The sequence below is a fragment of the Choristoneura fumiferana genome, chromosome 7, assembly GCF_025370935.1.
Source record: "Choristoneura fumiferana chromosome 7, NRCan_CFum_1, whole genome shotgun sequence".
Taxonomy (NCBI): domain Eukaryota; kingdom Metazoa; phylum Arthropoda; class Insecta; order Lepidoptera; family Tortricidae; genus Choristoneura; species Choristoneura fumiferana.
In genome coordinates, this window is record NC_133478.1 from 9,133,746 (window position 1) to 9,150,571 (window position 16,826).

Consider the following 16,826-nt stretch of genomic DNA (forward strand, 5'->3'; position numbering starts at 1 on the left):
ATAGACATTTTCGTAAAAAGCTTAATAAGAAAAATAGCTGTCCCTTACGCCCGTGACGTACGGGTGTCATAGCCCTTACACTCATAAACCGTAAATAAATAAATAATGTAGTAACCGATTTTTGGTCTTATAGGACATCATATATTTTAATGCTACATATTTGGACGTAAGTTCCAGTAGTAAAATTAAAAAAAATAGTGAATTAACTCAAAGAACCACTTTAATTATTTAAAATAACGCGCAAAAGCCATATTTTTTTGCACGTCCCCTTAAATAATATGTAATTTGTAACATCTTTCTTAAGTTTTAGTTTTAGTTTTTGCGAGGCATATTAGGACACCAAGGATGTCTTTCCCTTCTAAACACCGGGTGTTTATAGGGTTGATTGTAGTTGTGGTAGTTCCTATATCGGACAGACGAAAAGAACAATAGCTGAGAGGGTCAAGGAACACATTGCAGCTGTTAAAAATCGCCAGGTAAACAAGTCAGCCATAGCCGAGCATTTGTTGAGTCAGGGCCAAACCACTGGATTGAGCTTCACAATCCCAAAATTCTGTCCACGGAACGTCATTTTTACTCAAGAATGGTACGTGTAGCGGTTCAAATAAAAAGCATAAGAATTTCAACCGGGACGATGGGTATAAGCTTTCATCTTCGTGGAATCCTGTTATTAATAAGTGTCGGCGTCGGGATGAATGTTCGGAGGACGATCGGACGTTGTTAGTGTTGTGTGTCGGTGTGATAGGGTGACTAATAAAGTGACCAAGTGCGGGTAGTTCGTGATACGAGTGCCGGCACTATTAGTGATCAAGTGCGGGTAGTTCGAAGAACTCGCGCTGCTAAGCAGACTTGACACCCCACACTTCAGTCTACTCGTGACCACGGCAACTGTAACGTTGCCGAAACGTCGAGGTAAGTATTACTTGTGTAATAATAGCGTGATAAGTCCCGTTTGTGGTATTTTGACTATGAGCGCGAGTCCTTCGAACTACCCGCACTTGATCACTAATAGTACCAGCACTCGTATCACTAACTACCCGCACTTGGTGATTTTTATTTGTCACCCCATCACACCGACTCACAACACTCATCCCGACGTCGACACTTATTAATAACAGGATTCCACGAAAGCTTATATCACAAGAAGACTATATATTATTGTCATTGCCGGTTGACATTTTATGCTTTTTTATTTCAACTGCTTCACGTACCATTCTTGAGTAGAAATGACGTTCCGTGGACAGAATTTGGGATTGTGAAGCTCAATCCAGTGGTTTGGTCCTGACTCCAACAAATGCTCGGCTATGGCTGACTTGTTTGTTTATAGCTGAGAGGGTCAAGGAAGATATTGCAGCTGTTAAAAATCGCCAAGTAAATAAGTTTTTATCCCGGAAAATAGCATAGTTCCGGCAGGATAGCGATAAACGAACTGATGATGTTGTTGATGACGATGATGATGAACTGATTTTCACTACCACCACTGGCGTACTAACGCTGCTTGCTTGCATTATTGCTTACATGCTTGCTTGCATGCTTGCTTGCATGTTTGATTGCATGCTTGCTTGCACTATTTCTTGCACATTTGGGAGTATTCTTGCTTGATTTGTTGTTTGCATGCGTGCTTGCCTTCTGGCTTCACGCTTGCTTGCATGCATGCTTGCACTATTTATGCTTCCTCCAACACACTGCTTGCAGCTGTGAGGGAGTGGGACGCCAGCCCGCTTCATGAGCGCTGGAGGAGATACCATAGACCGGTCATCGCGGGATCGGGGTAGCCCGCGATGTTCATCTAACCCAGGCCGATAAAATTGCATGTTTGTTGATTTGATTGACAAAATTACATGCTCACTTGCAAGCTTGCTTAGGTGGTTGCTTACATGCTTGCTTGCTTGCATGCTTTCTTGCATGCTTGCTTGCACTATTTCTTGCACATTTGGGAGTATGCTTGCTTGAGTTGTTGTTTCAATCACTACAAGTTCTAAAAACCATCTGTTTTGATGCCTCCTACGACCTAACATTAACAAGGTATTTTAATGAACTAAAAGAAGCAAGCAAGGTATTTTACTTTAAGTGCCCCTTACACCCATAAAGTAACCTCAATTTTTTAAATGTCTGTTTGTTACTGTCCCTTACGACCAACAATTTACTCTAGTTTTAGCTTTTGATGTCCCTTACGCCCATAAGAGTATTCCTTATTTTATAAGTTGCTGTTGTTTAATGCCCCTTACGACGTACCAATTACACCTTTTTTTTAAATGTCTGTTTGCTACTGTCCCTTACGAGCGACAATTTACTCTAGCTCTTGCTTTTTATACCCCTTACGCCCATAAAAGTATTTCTTATTTTATAAATTGCTGTTTTTTAATGTCCCTTACGACGTTCCGATTATACCATTTTTAACTCTCAACATACATAATTAATTATACAGGCCAATTATTATTATATATGCATCATCATCTCGGCCTATATACGTCCCACTGCTGGGCACAGGCTTCCTTTATTAGGATCTGTCAGGACAGCTGTCAGGATAGCTTAAAATAAACAAAGTAGCTAAGAGAAATTTACCTCAACATCCTTGACTGAAATTCCATTACGGAAATGTTAGCTCGACGTCAAGCCATTAGGGGATTCATCAACTTAATCTTCTTTTTTTGTTTTGCTTTTGGCATCTTATAAAAAAATACGCGCGTTGACAAAGAACAAACGTAGGCAATCAAATACGTCCTCCGTGTTTGACGGTGTCTGGCCACGACTGACCGAATGTGCAATGCGCAAACGCTCGGCGCGTGGAAGCGGTAGGTAGACGCGTTAGTATTTTGATGTTAGGTACAAGAAATAGGTACAGGCGGTAAGGTGTACGCCCAACAACTTCTGCAACTTATCTTATTTCGTTATAACTGTGGGGTGTAAAGGGCAATGAAACAATAATTGACCGTTACGCCCGCTATCATATTTGTGGGTTTTTACGAACGACAATGACCGAGTCGTAAAGGACAATGAGACTGAACTGCCCCTTACGACCCAAATATCTTGCAAAAATAATACATTACGAAGTTTATTCAGCTCAAATATTAATCATGTGTTAATTATTATTTTTAAAATAAAAAGTTGATAATTAAGCAAAAGTATGCCGTCTCGCAATTGAATACTACCAGATTTCGACAGTGAAAAAAAAACTAAATTTTATGTTGCCAAAAGGCATTTCGCGTATTTATAAATGTTGCATTGCAAAAACATTAAGAAATGCACTTCATTTGTTCTAAACCCATATTTTTATTTTCCTTTAATAATAAATAATAAAAAACTGCATAAGTACATAAATTAAAAGAACATTGCGATTACCAATAGTTACCGAGAACAGGTTCGGAAATCGAACCCGTTAACTTAGTACTTAATTGCATTTTTTTTATATCTTGCGACTTTGTAAAATGGGATGTACATTAAAGATCCTTACCTTGACTCATAAAATAGGGTATCCTAAATCTTCCTGACAGCACGCGGTCGCGCAGAGACTGTAGCGTGGAGCCGTCGAAAGGTAACGCTCCGCACACCAGGACATACAAAACTACTCCCAGACTCTGTAATAAAAAAAAACATATTAACATGAGCAAATAGAAACAGAGAGGCGATGGAGATGGCGGGACGATTTAGATGCATATCAAGTAGGAGCGTGCTTTAGAGAGGGACAAAAGGCAGAAAAAAGTGGAGGCCTTTGCCCAGAGCAGGGGGAGACTTTAAAGGGCTACAAAAAAAAAACACGAAATTCATCATCCTGCGGATCAATACAATATGGTATGCCATAGTCCGTTTATTTCAAAGTTCGGTTTTCCCGGTAGTGTTATTATCTATTAAAAATCTGGTCAAGGCTTACCGCACAGTGCAATCGATTTGCGAATTTTATATCCACCCATTTGGAAACGTGTCTGCAATATAATAATGAGCATTTTGTGAAATCTAGGTAAATTATTGTGTCGGTATCGGTGTAACGCGTATGATGTAAATGTATTTTGAAAGCCAATTAACAAATTAAAGACAGCTATTGTTTTTATTTATATTATTAACCTACATGTTGCATAGGTTTCGTAAAGATTTAGTTTAGTTTAAATTACAACTTAAAAACAATTAAATGTTAAATAAGGTAAGTACCTATATTTTTAGAGTGTACTGAATGGAAACAGACGCTAATGGCATTTACCAAATAGGTACGTGATATTTTTTATAAATAAAAACCAGGTAAAACTGAGTCGACTTGCTTCCCGCAATTTATACTAATAGCTATTACATCAATATCAAATAATCTTCCACTTCATAACTAAAGAACACTAAATAAATCAAATATTATATTACCTACCTACTAATCATCACACTGAATTAGTGTCAGTTATAAATTTAATAACCATCCAAACTTTATATAAGTATAAAAAGGCATAAATATAAATAAGCATAATCTTGCCCCGTGTTTAATATACAAGTAGATTAGATAGAGATTAGGTAGATTTTTTTGCCATTCATAAGTGCTTGTTGTAGCCTAAATTGAATAAAGATATTTTGACTTTGACTTTGAAGTCTAGCCGAGCAAAGAAATATAATTTCCTAATTCATAGTTAAGCAATAGGTATACTTACTCATACTAAATGTTATTGTAACGGATAACTCACGTCTTAAACCGAGTTTAGCTCGACATGTTTCGACATGTTTGTGTTTTTTGTTATGTCGAGCTAAACTCGGTTTAAGACGTGAGTTATCCGTTACAATATCATTTAATATGAGTGAGTCTCACTGTAGTTTCATGTTCAGGTATACTTACTCTTGAATTAGAATTAAGTTATAAATTCAATAGCTATCCAACGAATAAAAATAATAAGAAGGCACCGATTCAAACTGAGCAGAATCTAGCCTCGTGTTTAATATACGAATCTAGAGGAGCACAGTAATGTAATAACGTACCCATATGTCAATTTCGGGTCCGGTGTATCGTTTCCCTTCGAAGACCTCTGGTGCAGCGTAGGGTGGGGATCCGCACCACGTCGCGAGCAGTTCTCCCGTCGCATAGTAGTTACTGAACCCGAAGTCCGCGATCTTGATGTTCATATTGGCGTCCAATAGCAGGTTCTCCGCCTAAATGGAAAAAGTTTTCTCATTCAACAAAGTCTCGGTATATCGGACATTTCCATTAATAACGAGTTTTATTTAAAACTTGATTGAAACGACAATACTGACTGAGCAATTTCCACCGAATATTATACCTTAGAAATCAGTCAAATCTGTTAGACGAACAAATCTGTAGAAATAAACAGCTGGCATGCAGTCGGAAACAGTCAAATCCAGTAATATGCTTACAAAATATTTTACGTCAGTGCAATCGGAGTGGCTAATTAAATTAATCCAGTCTGGTGGATCTCTCTGCGTTGTCCGCAATCCTTTCATAATGATATCAGATGCGAAAGAACGGATCAGTTGGAATATAAAGAAGCCCTTTTTGCAAACCGACGCTGTTATTAACAGATTGCTTTTACAATTTCATCGAGGAGGGTTAGTTTACTTAGATGGCCTAAATATTGACCCGACCTCAGACTTAAGACGCTTACGCAGAAGAGCAAACAATGGAATTTTAATACCTTGCTTACGACTGAACGAGATTTTTTTTCAGACTTATAAATGGGTTCCTTCATAGGACACTGGATAATATAATAACTTCATTATGTGTTTGAATCGAACCTTAAGATCCCTGTGGACGATTCGTCGCTCGTGGCAGTACTCCACTGCCGACAGGATCTGCCAAAACTTGCGCCTGGCAGCCTGCTCGGCCATCCGCCCATACTTCGCGATGTAATCTGAAGGAAACGTTATTAATTACGTAAACAGTAACTACCTTCCGCACGGCCTTCACTCATATTAATGTTCTATTTTTGCCGGAAATTGGTTCGCATGGACGTCTATCGTATCGCAAATATCCCTTAAGTAAGTATATGTTTTTGTTACTACACTGAACATTTGTAGCGTAGTGGTTCGTTCAGTTATTAGAGCGACTCGGCAGCGATGCGAAAAGTATGCAACATGCCACATCCATCAATCCGATTGGCAGATGCCGACGGATTTGTGCTGCATACTAAATACTTAAACGATATACCAGTTTGGAAATTTTAACTAGCTGTTGTGGATGCTATTTCGAATAAAATCATACCTATTGAACGGTTTTATCAAAGTATGACTGAAGGAACGCACATAGTTATATAGGTACACCAAGTTCGTTTTGAAAATTACCAGATATTAGGTAATTTGTAGGCTCTTGTAGTGATTGCATTCCACACCAGGAAATTTACACTCATTTGTTATTTTCGAGACCGAATGACATCAGACGGCGCAGGTGCAATTACAAACGTCAAATGCTTTATTCACCGGATATAAACACACGTCGAACTGTGTGGCGGTTTCATCGATATACATAATGTGATATGATACCTACTTGAAACCGATAGCCGTGCCACAGCACTGCGACATTGTTTAATCAGAAATCATCTTATATCATCCTTGTTCAGTAAAGGTAAAATTGGAAGTAGGTAAAACAAAAGTGCTGCTGGAATTGAAAAAAAAAATTAGGTACGTGGTGTAATTATAAAATGGATTCATCATCTCGAAAGCCTCTTTGACGATTTATGTTTTTCATTCGGGCAAAAGGCATCGGGTTGGCGATCACCAGTTGGCTTTCGGGCGAATATAGTCAGCTGTGCGCGAAATTACTTCTCCCTCCCCCGCTAACCCTTGCCTCTCGCGCCCTCGCTGCTAGTGACGTCACCCGGAGCCTGCTGACGTCATGGCCGAAGCGGCCACGAACGTACAGGCGCCCTTAATCGATTTCGAGGTTATGCTTTTGGGCGTCCAGATTTATGAAGTCAATGTTTTAATTTACTTAGCTCAAAGCACGCAAGTTCGGAAATAATTGGTTGGAAAAGAACGCAGTCAAGTTGTATAATAAAACGAGCGATGTTAACCTCGATAAGTCCGAATTCGAAGACGCATTTAAATTCACGTGTTCGGCGTAAGAAACACCTTACTGGTGCTGTGTTACTGAACCCTAACTACTCGAGAGGAACCTTTACAACTTATTTGATAGAAAGGAAATTGGGTATCGAGCAGGTCCCGTTTGGAACTTTCAATATTATTTTGATACGTGCGTAGGTTTCTCAAATAATCAACTTCGCACGAATTCAAAGGAAAAGGAAATTATTTCTTTAACAATGTAGGTGCGTAGGCACATTACCAAACTTATTACCATAAATATAATACATAATTATTCTTTGTTGTAGGAATACCTAACAATAAAGTCTGAAGTTATGGCTGTGGCTCGGTAATATGCAATCGTTTGCGTCGCCTCACGCCGCGATAACTTTAGGACTGACGTAAAACTATGTTTAAGAAACGTCAGACTTCAGGTCCACTGCTTTCCTTTATCTAATTTAAGTTTCGTCCTATGCTATGACGCATAGCGTTACAAGAAAATAAAATGTGGGTACCTTCTGTTTCTCTTTTCTATTTTCCATTGAACTGAGGGAGTAAGTAAGTACTTTTATTTTGGTCCTTCCTAAATATTGCCCAGGAGCACTAAGCCTCTTCAAAGAGATTTCGAAGAGGATTATCGATGCCACCGGTGACCGAAGAGCTGGCAGCTACCTCGCTCAAAGAATTAGCCTAGCGATTCAACAAGGAAATGCTGCCAGCATCTTCGGCACAATGCTGCAGGAGTTTTTTTTAGATATAGCTTAGTTTTTAATTGAGATTGTAATATTATTTAGTATTATTTCTGCGTTTTGGTTTTTCTATCTTCATAAACATATTTCAGAGCAAAAAAAAGTAGGTATAGAACACAGTAGGCAGGTAAATATGTTTAGCTAGGAACCCCGCTGATGCTGACACGCAGGTAATTAAGTAATGTATTTTCGGTCCATTTTACCAAAACACGTGATAAATCGGCTCAAACATCACAAAGCCATTGTATGGTCGATATCGTAGCTAATATACGTCATCAATCAAAACTTGGTCGATTGGAAGCCGCCGTGTAACAAAAAACCTCTTTATACTCGCTGTAGACAAAGGGATACTTTCTGATCTTTTGTTCGTAGCCGATGGAAAATTTTAGTGTATGTAAATGTGCACTTACCGAAGATTTCGCCTTTGCTCGCGTATTCAGATACAATGTAGATCATGTTTTTCGTCTCCATGACCTGTTGGCAATCGAAGCAAAGCAGTGTTATAAATCTTGAAATCAAAAGAGAACAAAGTAGGTTAGATACTTATGCTAAGAATACCTAAGTGTTTCTGGTGAAAAGTATTGGAATTCTAGCTGCCTTGCGACTAATTGTTACATCATAATTATGTAAACTATTTGACCTATAAGCTCGATCGCTTCGTAAACACAAATAAAATGCTAATTTAACTCGCAAATGTATATATATAAATAATAAATTCCATTCTGAATCACTCGCAACTTGGTTCCGTCCGACATCGTCCACCTTTTTAACCGACTTCAAAAAACGAGGTTATCAATTCGGTTGTATTTTTTTTCTCAATGGTGATATCCGCGCTATAAATTTATTTGTTATTTTATTAGAGTTGAGAGATGTTGTATATTTATAATAATAATAAAATACATATTAGAAAAAGCAATTTCTTTTCGTTGAACGTATGTTTCTTTGGACACATATTTTTATAACTGTATAAAATAAAATTGTAGCAATGTTCTCAGAATTTTATTCGTTGGAAATATAAAGACGATACTATCTACTTATTGCGATTCCAAGGGCGTCTCAGTTACAGATTCACCACGAGAACCTTTCAGCTATAACATGAATGTCAATTCTGAGAATATTCGAATGATATTCTCGACAGAGATAAATAATCTCTGAAATACGATTTTTGAGGAATTAAATTGAAAAACATTATTCATGCCGCCTGCATCACGGAAACCCTGCCACAGGCCACAGGCAGATCTTGTAGACGGGTGTTTTTTTTATACTTTTTGTTTTTATAGTACAATACAAATATTCTTTATTGCACACCATAAAGCAGTACAAAAAAGTTATGATATAAACACTTAGATTCAGGGTAGACAATAGGCGGTCTTATCGCTTAAAAACGATCTCTTCCAGACAACCATTTGGGTACAAGAAATTATAGTGTTACAAAAATAGGTGGTGGTGGTGGTGGTGGTGGTGGTGGTAGTAACTTGTATTATTTAATTAAGGCGTCTTAGGTCTTTTTGTCTTCTTTTTAACTGTTAATTTCATATTAAGCATAATTTACGGTTATGCATAGTTCATGGAACTTTTCGAACTGTTCAGAGTTTGTTGAAACCGGGGGTGTTTACTTACTACTTGGTCAGTACCAGCGGTAGCCTATTTACGTTGGTACGTTGGGTCTCTTTAGTTAACTGTATATGTATGTAGGGTATAGTAAGTGTTTCCGCAAGTAACTGATTCAATAAATATTTTATATATAGTTGTTATAAATACTGTAATATTATTCTCGTCCGAAACCGGAGCCTATTACATGCCTACTACAGCCAGCGATTAACTAACGGTAGGAGCGCGGTGGATGGGTTGTGATATGACTATGACATGGTGATCTCGGCAGCATAGTAAAGCAACAGCAAGTGCTGTCACTATATTAATTTTATCCTTTACGCTCCGTTCTGTTAGCGCAGGAAACTGTTTTAAAAAATCTAAAAAGTGTTAATACACTGCCACCGTAACCATTTCACATGCGAGTTACAAATGTTATTTACATGCGCTTCTCAAACAAAGCACCGACCAGGCATTATTCATAAAGGTCGCGTTACAGTTCACCGCAATTAACGTTTGTTTTGAAAGGTGTTATCGCCGTAGTATGCAGACAGGCACCATCAGTGACTCACGCGATAGATATTTATAGTGCTGGTTTACATTTTTACCGCGGCCGCGGCCAGTTCATGGGCGCATTATACCTTGTATATATATATATACCTTACATCATTAGCAATTTTAACTTCAACTCGAGGCCAGCACTCTTACTTAATCCGCAGGTCAATGGATCCTTGATTGTAAAGTAAATTCGTGATTCCACCGGGTTCCAGACAACTGGAGAATATTTTACAATAACTACGCACACGACAACCCACCACCAGCTTGAATCAAACATGAGTAAATGAATAAACGATTGCTGCCTCATAATACTGAATATATATTGGATATTTTTGTACAAGTACAACCAAATATTATATCGTTTAACCTGCGTAGAGAAGCAAGCCAAAGGTAGGTATTAACAAAAGATATTGTATTTAATTTTGTTGATGAGATGTATGAGAAACAGGACAGCACAATGATGTCATCGACATTAAACTTTTATCACAACATTAACTGCCAATGACTACTAGAGTCATTGTTGATTTAAGAAATTAAAAATATGTAAACTTCTCGTATACTCACTCACTATACTCATACATAATGTTATTTATCGCATTAAATAGCCAAGCCGGTTATATCATCTTACTAACGAAATTAACACAGAACACATTTTCCTTCCAAATCTGTCGCATCTAATTTTGTGAACATTGTACTGAAACGGAAAAGATTGATCTTATATCATCAAATATTGTTCCCAGATACGTAATCCGGAAATAATCTCTTTCTAGTAGCTAAGTAATAAAAATAACCAAGGCAAAGAAGTTTCGTAACGTTCATTTATGCCTAAGCACCTACTTAAAGAAGATTTGTGAGACGTAATAGACATCCGTTGTTAAAACAAGCAATGAACAAAGATAAATAGCAATTAATCCTTTCAAGGATAATTTGATTGTTTACAAGTACGTACAAGCTACTGTTCTGCGGACGGAAACGCTCCCTTCCCGCGACTAAGGAAGGACGTACCAATTGTTTGCCGATTGCCATTCAAGGTGGCCAAAATGTTTGTATACTTGTACACAACAGACCTTCCTCATACCATTCATGTTCTATCTACCAATCTGATCTCAACATGCAACTCTGTTACGAAATCACAATTATGCAAGCCCATTGTCTCAATAACTAGAATCACAACAGCTGTAACGAGTGTATTGTGCCCGCTGTCACAAATCAAAGATCGATCTTCATTTTTAAAGCAGCTGTTAAACAAACAACAGTCAAAATAAATAGTTACATTTAGAATTGAGACGTCTTCGTGTAAATAAAACGTCGGGAGTCTGTATTGTGGCTATAACAAATGTAGCTACCGAAGCAAAAGCGATTCGCTCATTTTTTCGGCCGCCGAATAAACCAAATTGATGATAGCCATCACTAAAAAAAATTGCAATCGCATTTGTATTACTCCAATATTTGATATTTTCTAGGTACAGATGTTTTTGAGAGTGAAACTTGAAATATTTTTCGGTTTAATAAGCGCAAACGGCCAGTAATGGATTTGTGGAATTTGAAACAATCAATTTAAATCAGCTTACAAGCTCTTTAGCTTTAACATTTCCGCTCTTCTGGAAATTTCCCATCAATCAGCAGTGTTCATGAGTGCGTTGCTGAAACGAGTCCTTTGTACTCGTTATTTAAACGCGATGAATTTGATACATATCCGTTCTGCAGATTTTATGTAGTGATGCATCTTGAATTTATACCACGAGTTTTCCTTAAGTTTGCGATAAACGTATTACCCGAGTCCTATGTTTTTGTATGTAGGTATATTATGAACGTATATATTCAAAATATACCTAGTATAATAATATAAACTAACCAAATTGTGGTGGATAATTGTGTGAACAGATGTCCGCGTGGCGGGCACGTGATGAGAGCAATGATATTAATCAAGATCGATTAATCTGTCATCTCCCAGAATAACAGGATCAAAGGAATTTGGGCACAAATTTGTGCCTCTGGGAGAGGACAGGTTAATCAGGAGCTTGTGTACCTACATATATACCTAATACATAAAAATGTGATGTATTTTTTGTTTTCAAGCCAGGATTACAGACTCAATCGATGCATCTGCAGTTTGCATCACAAATTTGCGTAGTATGAATTAGGCGTGTGATATGAGTACTTAGCTTTACTGATTAGCAACACCATCAGTTTAAGGAGTGACAAGACAAATATCTTAAGTTTCCTAAATAGCATTTCTAAATGATTTTTAATTATTTTAATGTCATTTTTGTGTTTCAGAGCTACCGGTTACTCCACCACAGTCACATACAGTCATCACATCACAATCAGTAAGATGGACGAAGTTGGTTATTGAAAAAACACACAGACATCAATCAACGTTGCACAACAGCAACGGAATCGCATTGCATTGACTGTAACGTTCAATCGATACAACATGAATACCCACTCCGACAAAACGCATAACGTTAAATGTAAATATTTGCGTAAAAGAGAAACCTGAGCGGTGCACAAGTGATAGGTAATTACATTAATTTACATTCACAAAAATATAAGTTCACAGCTTTGATGAGTTATCGATTGCGTGTTTCGAATTTAATTGGATGCACTCCAATTATTCGAATCTACACTTGTATGAATAGGTAATTCGTATATTTGTATCAGTAATGAGGCTAAAAAGAAGGACATTACGAGTGCTATTTATTTGGCCAAAGTTGGCGGGGAAGTGATGGAGCGCTTGCAGCAAATGAGCAACGAGCAGTTGGCACACCACCAACGGTATACCTTAATGACATTGCGAAAAACAGGCAGAAATAAACATGGGAGTTCCCTACTCCCAAATTGTGACTCCAAAAAGGTGTCTCAATAAGCACCAAATTAGCTGACAGTGACACGTACCTACCGCAGAGTTATATGAATATGCTGTATTTCCTTATTGCACGAGGTACTCCGTGTATTCTAATTTACATTACTGAATGCTTAAAAATGGTCGTTATCTGAGATACTTCACGCGGTGTCACTTTACGTGGACAACTAGTCCAAGTGCTTAACAAGATGGCCATAACAAGAAGCTTCGCGCTGGTCACGCCTGAGTACCGTAACTGTTTTTCGTATTACTGCCTCATAAATTACATATAGTATTAGATTATTAAGAACGAGTCAACTGCACTAACGAGCCAGTAGTGCATGCTACGTCAAGTGGTTAAGTCGTTCTAATTCATACGTATTTGTTCCGCTGTCGGATAACGGGAGTTCTTTTTGCAACCACGAATGACCTCCCCGTGAACCTGTGGTGACCCGAATAGGCATTGTCCCGCTATAAAATAACGCGACCTAACGTTAACGGAGGAAACAATTCGGATGCTCCTTAAATATGATAGTAAATGTTTAGGGACGATTCTCACCTGGTATAGCTTAATAATATGAGGATGGTCGAGCCTCTTCATGATGTCCACTTCTCTGTAGACCTTCTGAAGATTGCTTGCGTCTAATTGCGATTTATCTATTATCTTAATTGCTACCTGTAACAATACAATAATATTATTATTATTTACGTCAGTGATAATATCATAATTGGCTTTATAGGTATTAGTACTTACATATTTTATATGTACACACGCTTGTGTACACTTTCTCATTACGCATTAAATAATAAATAAATGAATAAAATGATACATATTATTGGACACTTGACACCAATTGACCTAGTCCCAAACTAGCAAAGCTTGAACTATGGATACCTCTACTAGGCAACGGTTAAACATACTTGTATATATATAAATACATACTTAAATACATATTAAACATCCAAGACCCGAGAACAAACATTCGTATTATTCATACAAATATCTGCCCCGGTCGGGAATTGAACCTGGGACCTCAAGCTTCGTAGTCAGGTTCTCTTACCACTTGGCCACCCGGTCGTCAAACTAAGCATTGAGCTACTCAGCTAATCAAAATTATATAATTTAGCCCCAATAATGCAAAGGTTAATTGGATTGATTTTTAATGCTGTGTAAGGTTTTAAAAGTTACAGTTTCATAGAAAAAGTTTGGGTACAAATTTTTGATGAACTCGACTTGATAAATGGAGTGGGGGCGCCTATAAAATTCAATTCAATCTTACATTTAATTAAGCGTACCATATCACTTACTCAGGCTTTATTTTATGACCGCCGGCAATTTCGCAAGAAATTCGTAGACCACAGGCTCAGATCTTTAAACATTTTAAATTACATAAGATAATCGTTTCTACAGCCCTATGTTAGGAAAATGTTTATAGAATATTATATTAATCCTGGCATTTCGTTACAGACTTTCTATCTATGCATAATATTAATAAAATAATGCTTCAAAGTGAAGGAAATTATTTCCAGCTTTGGCAGACGAGTGTAATCATTTCAATTTGATCTCTTTATTATTCTGTAACTTTTCAAAGACAGAGGAAACCACCTAGATAGATACCTACTGTTGTAGGTACATACTCACAATCAATCTGTGTCAATAAACAAAACTCGGTTGCCGTTACGGTCGGGTTTTATTCCATAATTTTTACATACACAACGGCACATTTGATTTGCAGACTCATGTGTTCAGTCAGACAAAGAGGTAATGACGTCAAGCGCACGTCACTTGGTTGGTTCGGTCGGCGATTGAGGCAATTGACGTGATTGGTCGCTCGATTCACCGCTCCCGACTCTCCTAATGGAAAGGTCTCCCAAAAGGTTGGAAATAAGTAAACTATGTATGATTTAAGTGAACTATATTATCTTACAAAGCGTGGAAATTTAATAACGACGCAGAAATCGAATAAGTGCTCCTTTGACACAGTTTAACTCGAAACGAGACATTCGTCAGTCTATGCAATTTCATTTGTCCATGAGAACTTAACTCCAGTTCAATGTATAACGACGTATACAAAGATACCGCATTAGCCTCATAATAATAGAAAGTACAACGGAAGAAAGGCATAGTTAGTGGTAAACTTTAAAAATAGCATATAATAGGTCAATTTAACAAGTTACTGAGAGGCATTGGATATAAAGATATAATTGAAACTTGGAAACCCCAGACGGATTCAGTACAGAGTATGGTTCCACATCGAAATTGCCTATGAATAAGATCCGTATTCATTAGAGCACTATGGCATTAACACGACATAGATGCGACTAAAATCTGACCAATTAGAACATACGACGACAATACGACAATAGTCGAAAACTTTCCACGTAGGTATTATTCTACGCAATTTTATTTACATTATGAATCAAACTTTATAATCTAGGCGCTTGTAGATGGGTCAATGCAATAACAGTTCATACAACGTTTTTTCGTCAAAGTCAAAATATCTTTATTCAATTTAGGCTATAACAAGTACTTATGAATGTCAAATAAGCTACCACCGGTTCGGAAAAACCTCTGTTGAGAAGAATCCGGCAAGAATCTCAACGAGGTATATTTTTTTAAACAGATTTACAGTATTATTAAATTATAGACATCACAAGTATTTAACACAACTTTATTTTTAACACAGTAGGTTCGCTATTTGAAGGGATCGCTAATGCCTAATGCGGTCATTGTCTTCTCAGCAAATATTATTAAAGGATAATGATGACAGAGTTAACTTTTTACGAAAAAGTACAGACGCTGAGCCTAGTTATATTAAAGCTACTGCGATTTATTATTTCATAATATAAATAATCGTGGGTGGTTAAAGATTTTGAACCGATTAAAAATGTTCCAAGATTCATCCAGATGTGTCAATTGCTGCGCTCTGATCAGTCTGCCTTCTAGTTCCGTAACAGAAATTATCAGCTATTATTTCACAATAGGAGGACAGTGTATAGTATAGCACTCAATAGGGATAAACATGTCAAGTGGAAGTAGGTACGTCACGTCAGCTGCTCCGACATTGACCCCGATTAATTGATAACTCTGCACGCATCTGTGCATAGAAAAATATTTATCATTTTATCAAACTAACCACTTACCTAAACAAACTGCTTAAAATAGAATAGAATAGAAGCGTATTGTGAAATGGTAAGAATTGCGTAATCCCGACAATGATGATGAAATTGGATTTTTTTTTAATTAATCAAGATAAAGAAGTCTTTATGAACGCGTTTTTCCCTGATTTATCCTGCAATACAACTGCTTTCATTTTTTATAACAATTGACACTTAACCATATTCTTAAGTCATTTATTTAACGTAATGTCTGAGTAGAAGTGAAGTAGAGATGTAGAAGTTGTTGGGTAAGACGGCAAACCTGAAAGTACTAATAATAAGATTAATAAGAGAATTAGAAATCCCAACGAAAACATTTGTAAAATTGACGGCCAAGGCATAAATAAACAGAAACTTACGCTGTAGAAATGTTATCATGTATAATCCCGAAAAAGCCAAGCCTATGAGCCCTGAATTTTTAACCCTGCACCTTGGTTTTAAAAGTATGGCTTGGAAGTTTCATAGTAACGAGTAGGTAACCTTATTTATTAATTGATTACCTAAAGCGTGCATTACAAAGAGCCTATTTTCTGTCCATTCCTATATTGAACAAACTGTAGATGTCACCATGTGCATTTGACAGAGTCGATGTAGCCACTTTTCCACCTCTCCTGCTAGAAATGCACACCAGTTTTTGTTATTTTCATAAATTTTAGAAAATCATGGTACCCCAGTGAAATGTATTCCCTTTTTTTATCACAATCTTTGAAATAACCCACTTTTGAGCAGTTAACTTCGCTAGAGACTGAGCGTGACATTTTATATCTATTATTATAAGTTTTATGGTACACCAACATCGTTGTTAAACACAGAGCAAGGGTACTCCCAAGGGAGAATGTCGCAATACTTAGACCAATGTCGAAATATGAGCACAGCTCGGTTAATCGTAAAACAACTACACAAGTGACATAGGTATGCCTACCAGT

The 16,826-nt window shown here is 37.3% G+C and overlaps 1 protein-coding gene across 1 annotated transcript in view; it reads right to left on the reverse strand.

The window, feature by feature from the left end:
- Window positions 1–3,440: 3,440 nt before the first annotated feature.
- LOC141429913 (serine/threonine-protein kinase SIK2-like) overlaps window positions 3,441–16,826 on the reverse strand; it is a 31,306-nt gene continuing 17,920 nt past the window's right edge. Inside the window, exons 2-6 of the mRNA XM_074090472.1 lie at window positions 13,301–13,417; window positions 8,159–8,222; window positions 5,719–5,834; window positions 4,948–5,118; window positions 3,441–3,578 (exon numbers count right to left, since the gene is read on the reverse strand). Of these exons, the coding sequence (XP_073946573.1) occupies window positions 3,441–3,578; window positions 4,948–5,118; window positions 5,719–5,834; window positions 8,159–8,222; window positions 13,301–13,417 (606 nt within the window). The remainder of the gene's footprint in view (window positions 3,579–4,947; window positions 5,119–5,718; window positions 5,835–8,158; window positions 8,223–13,300; window positions 13,418–16,826) is intronic.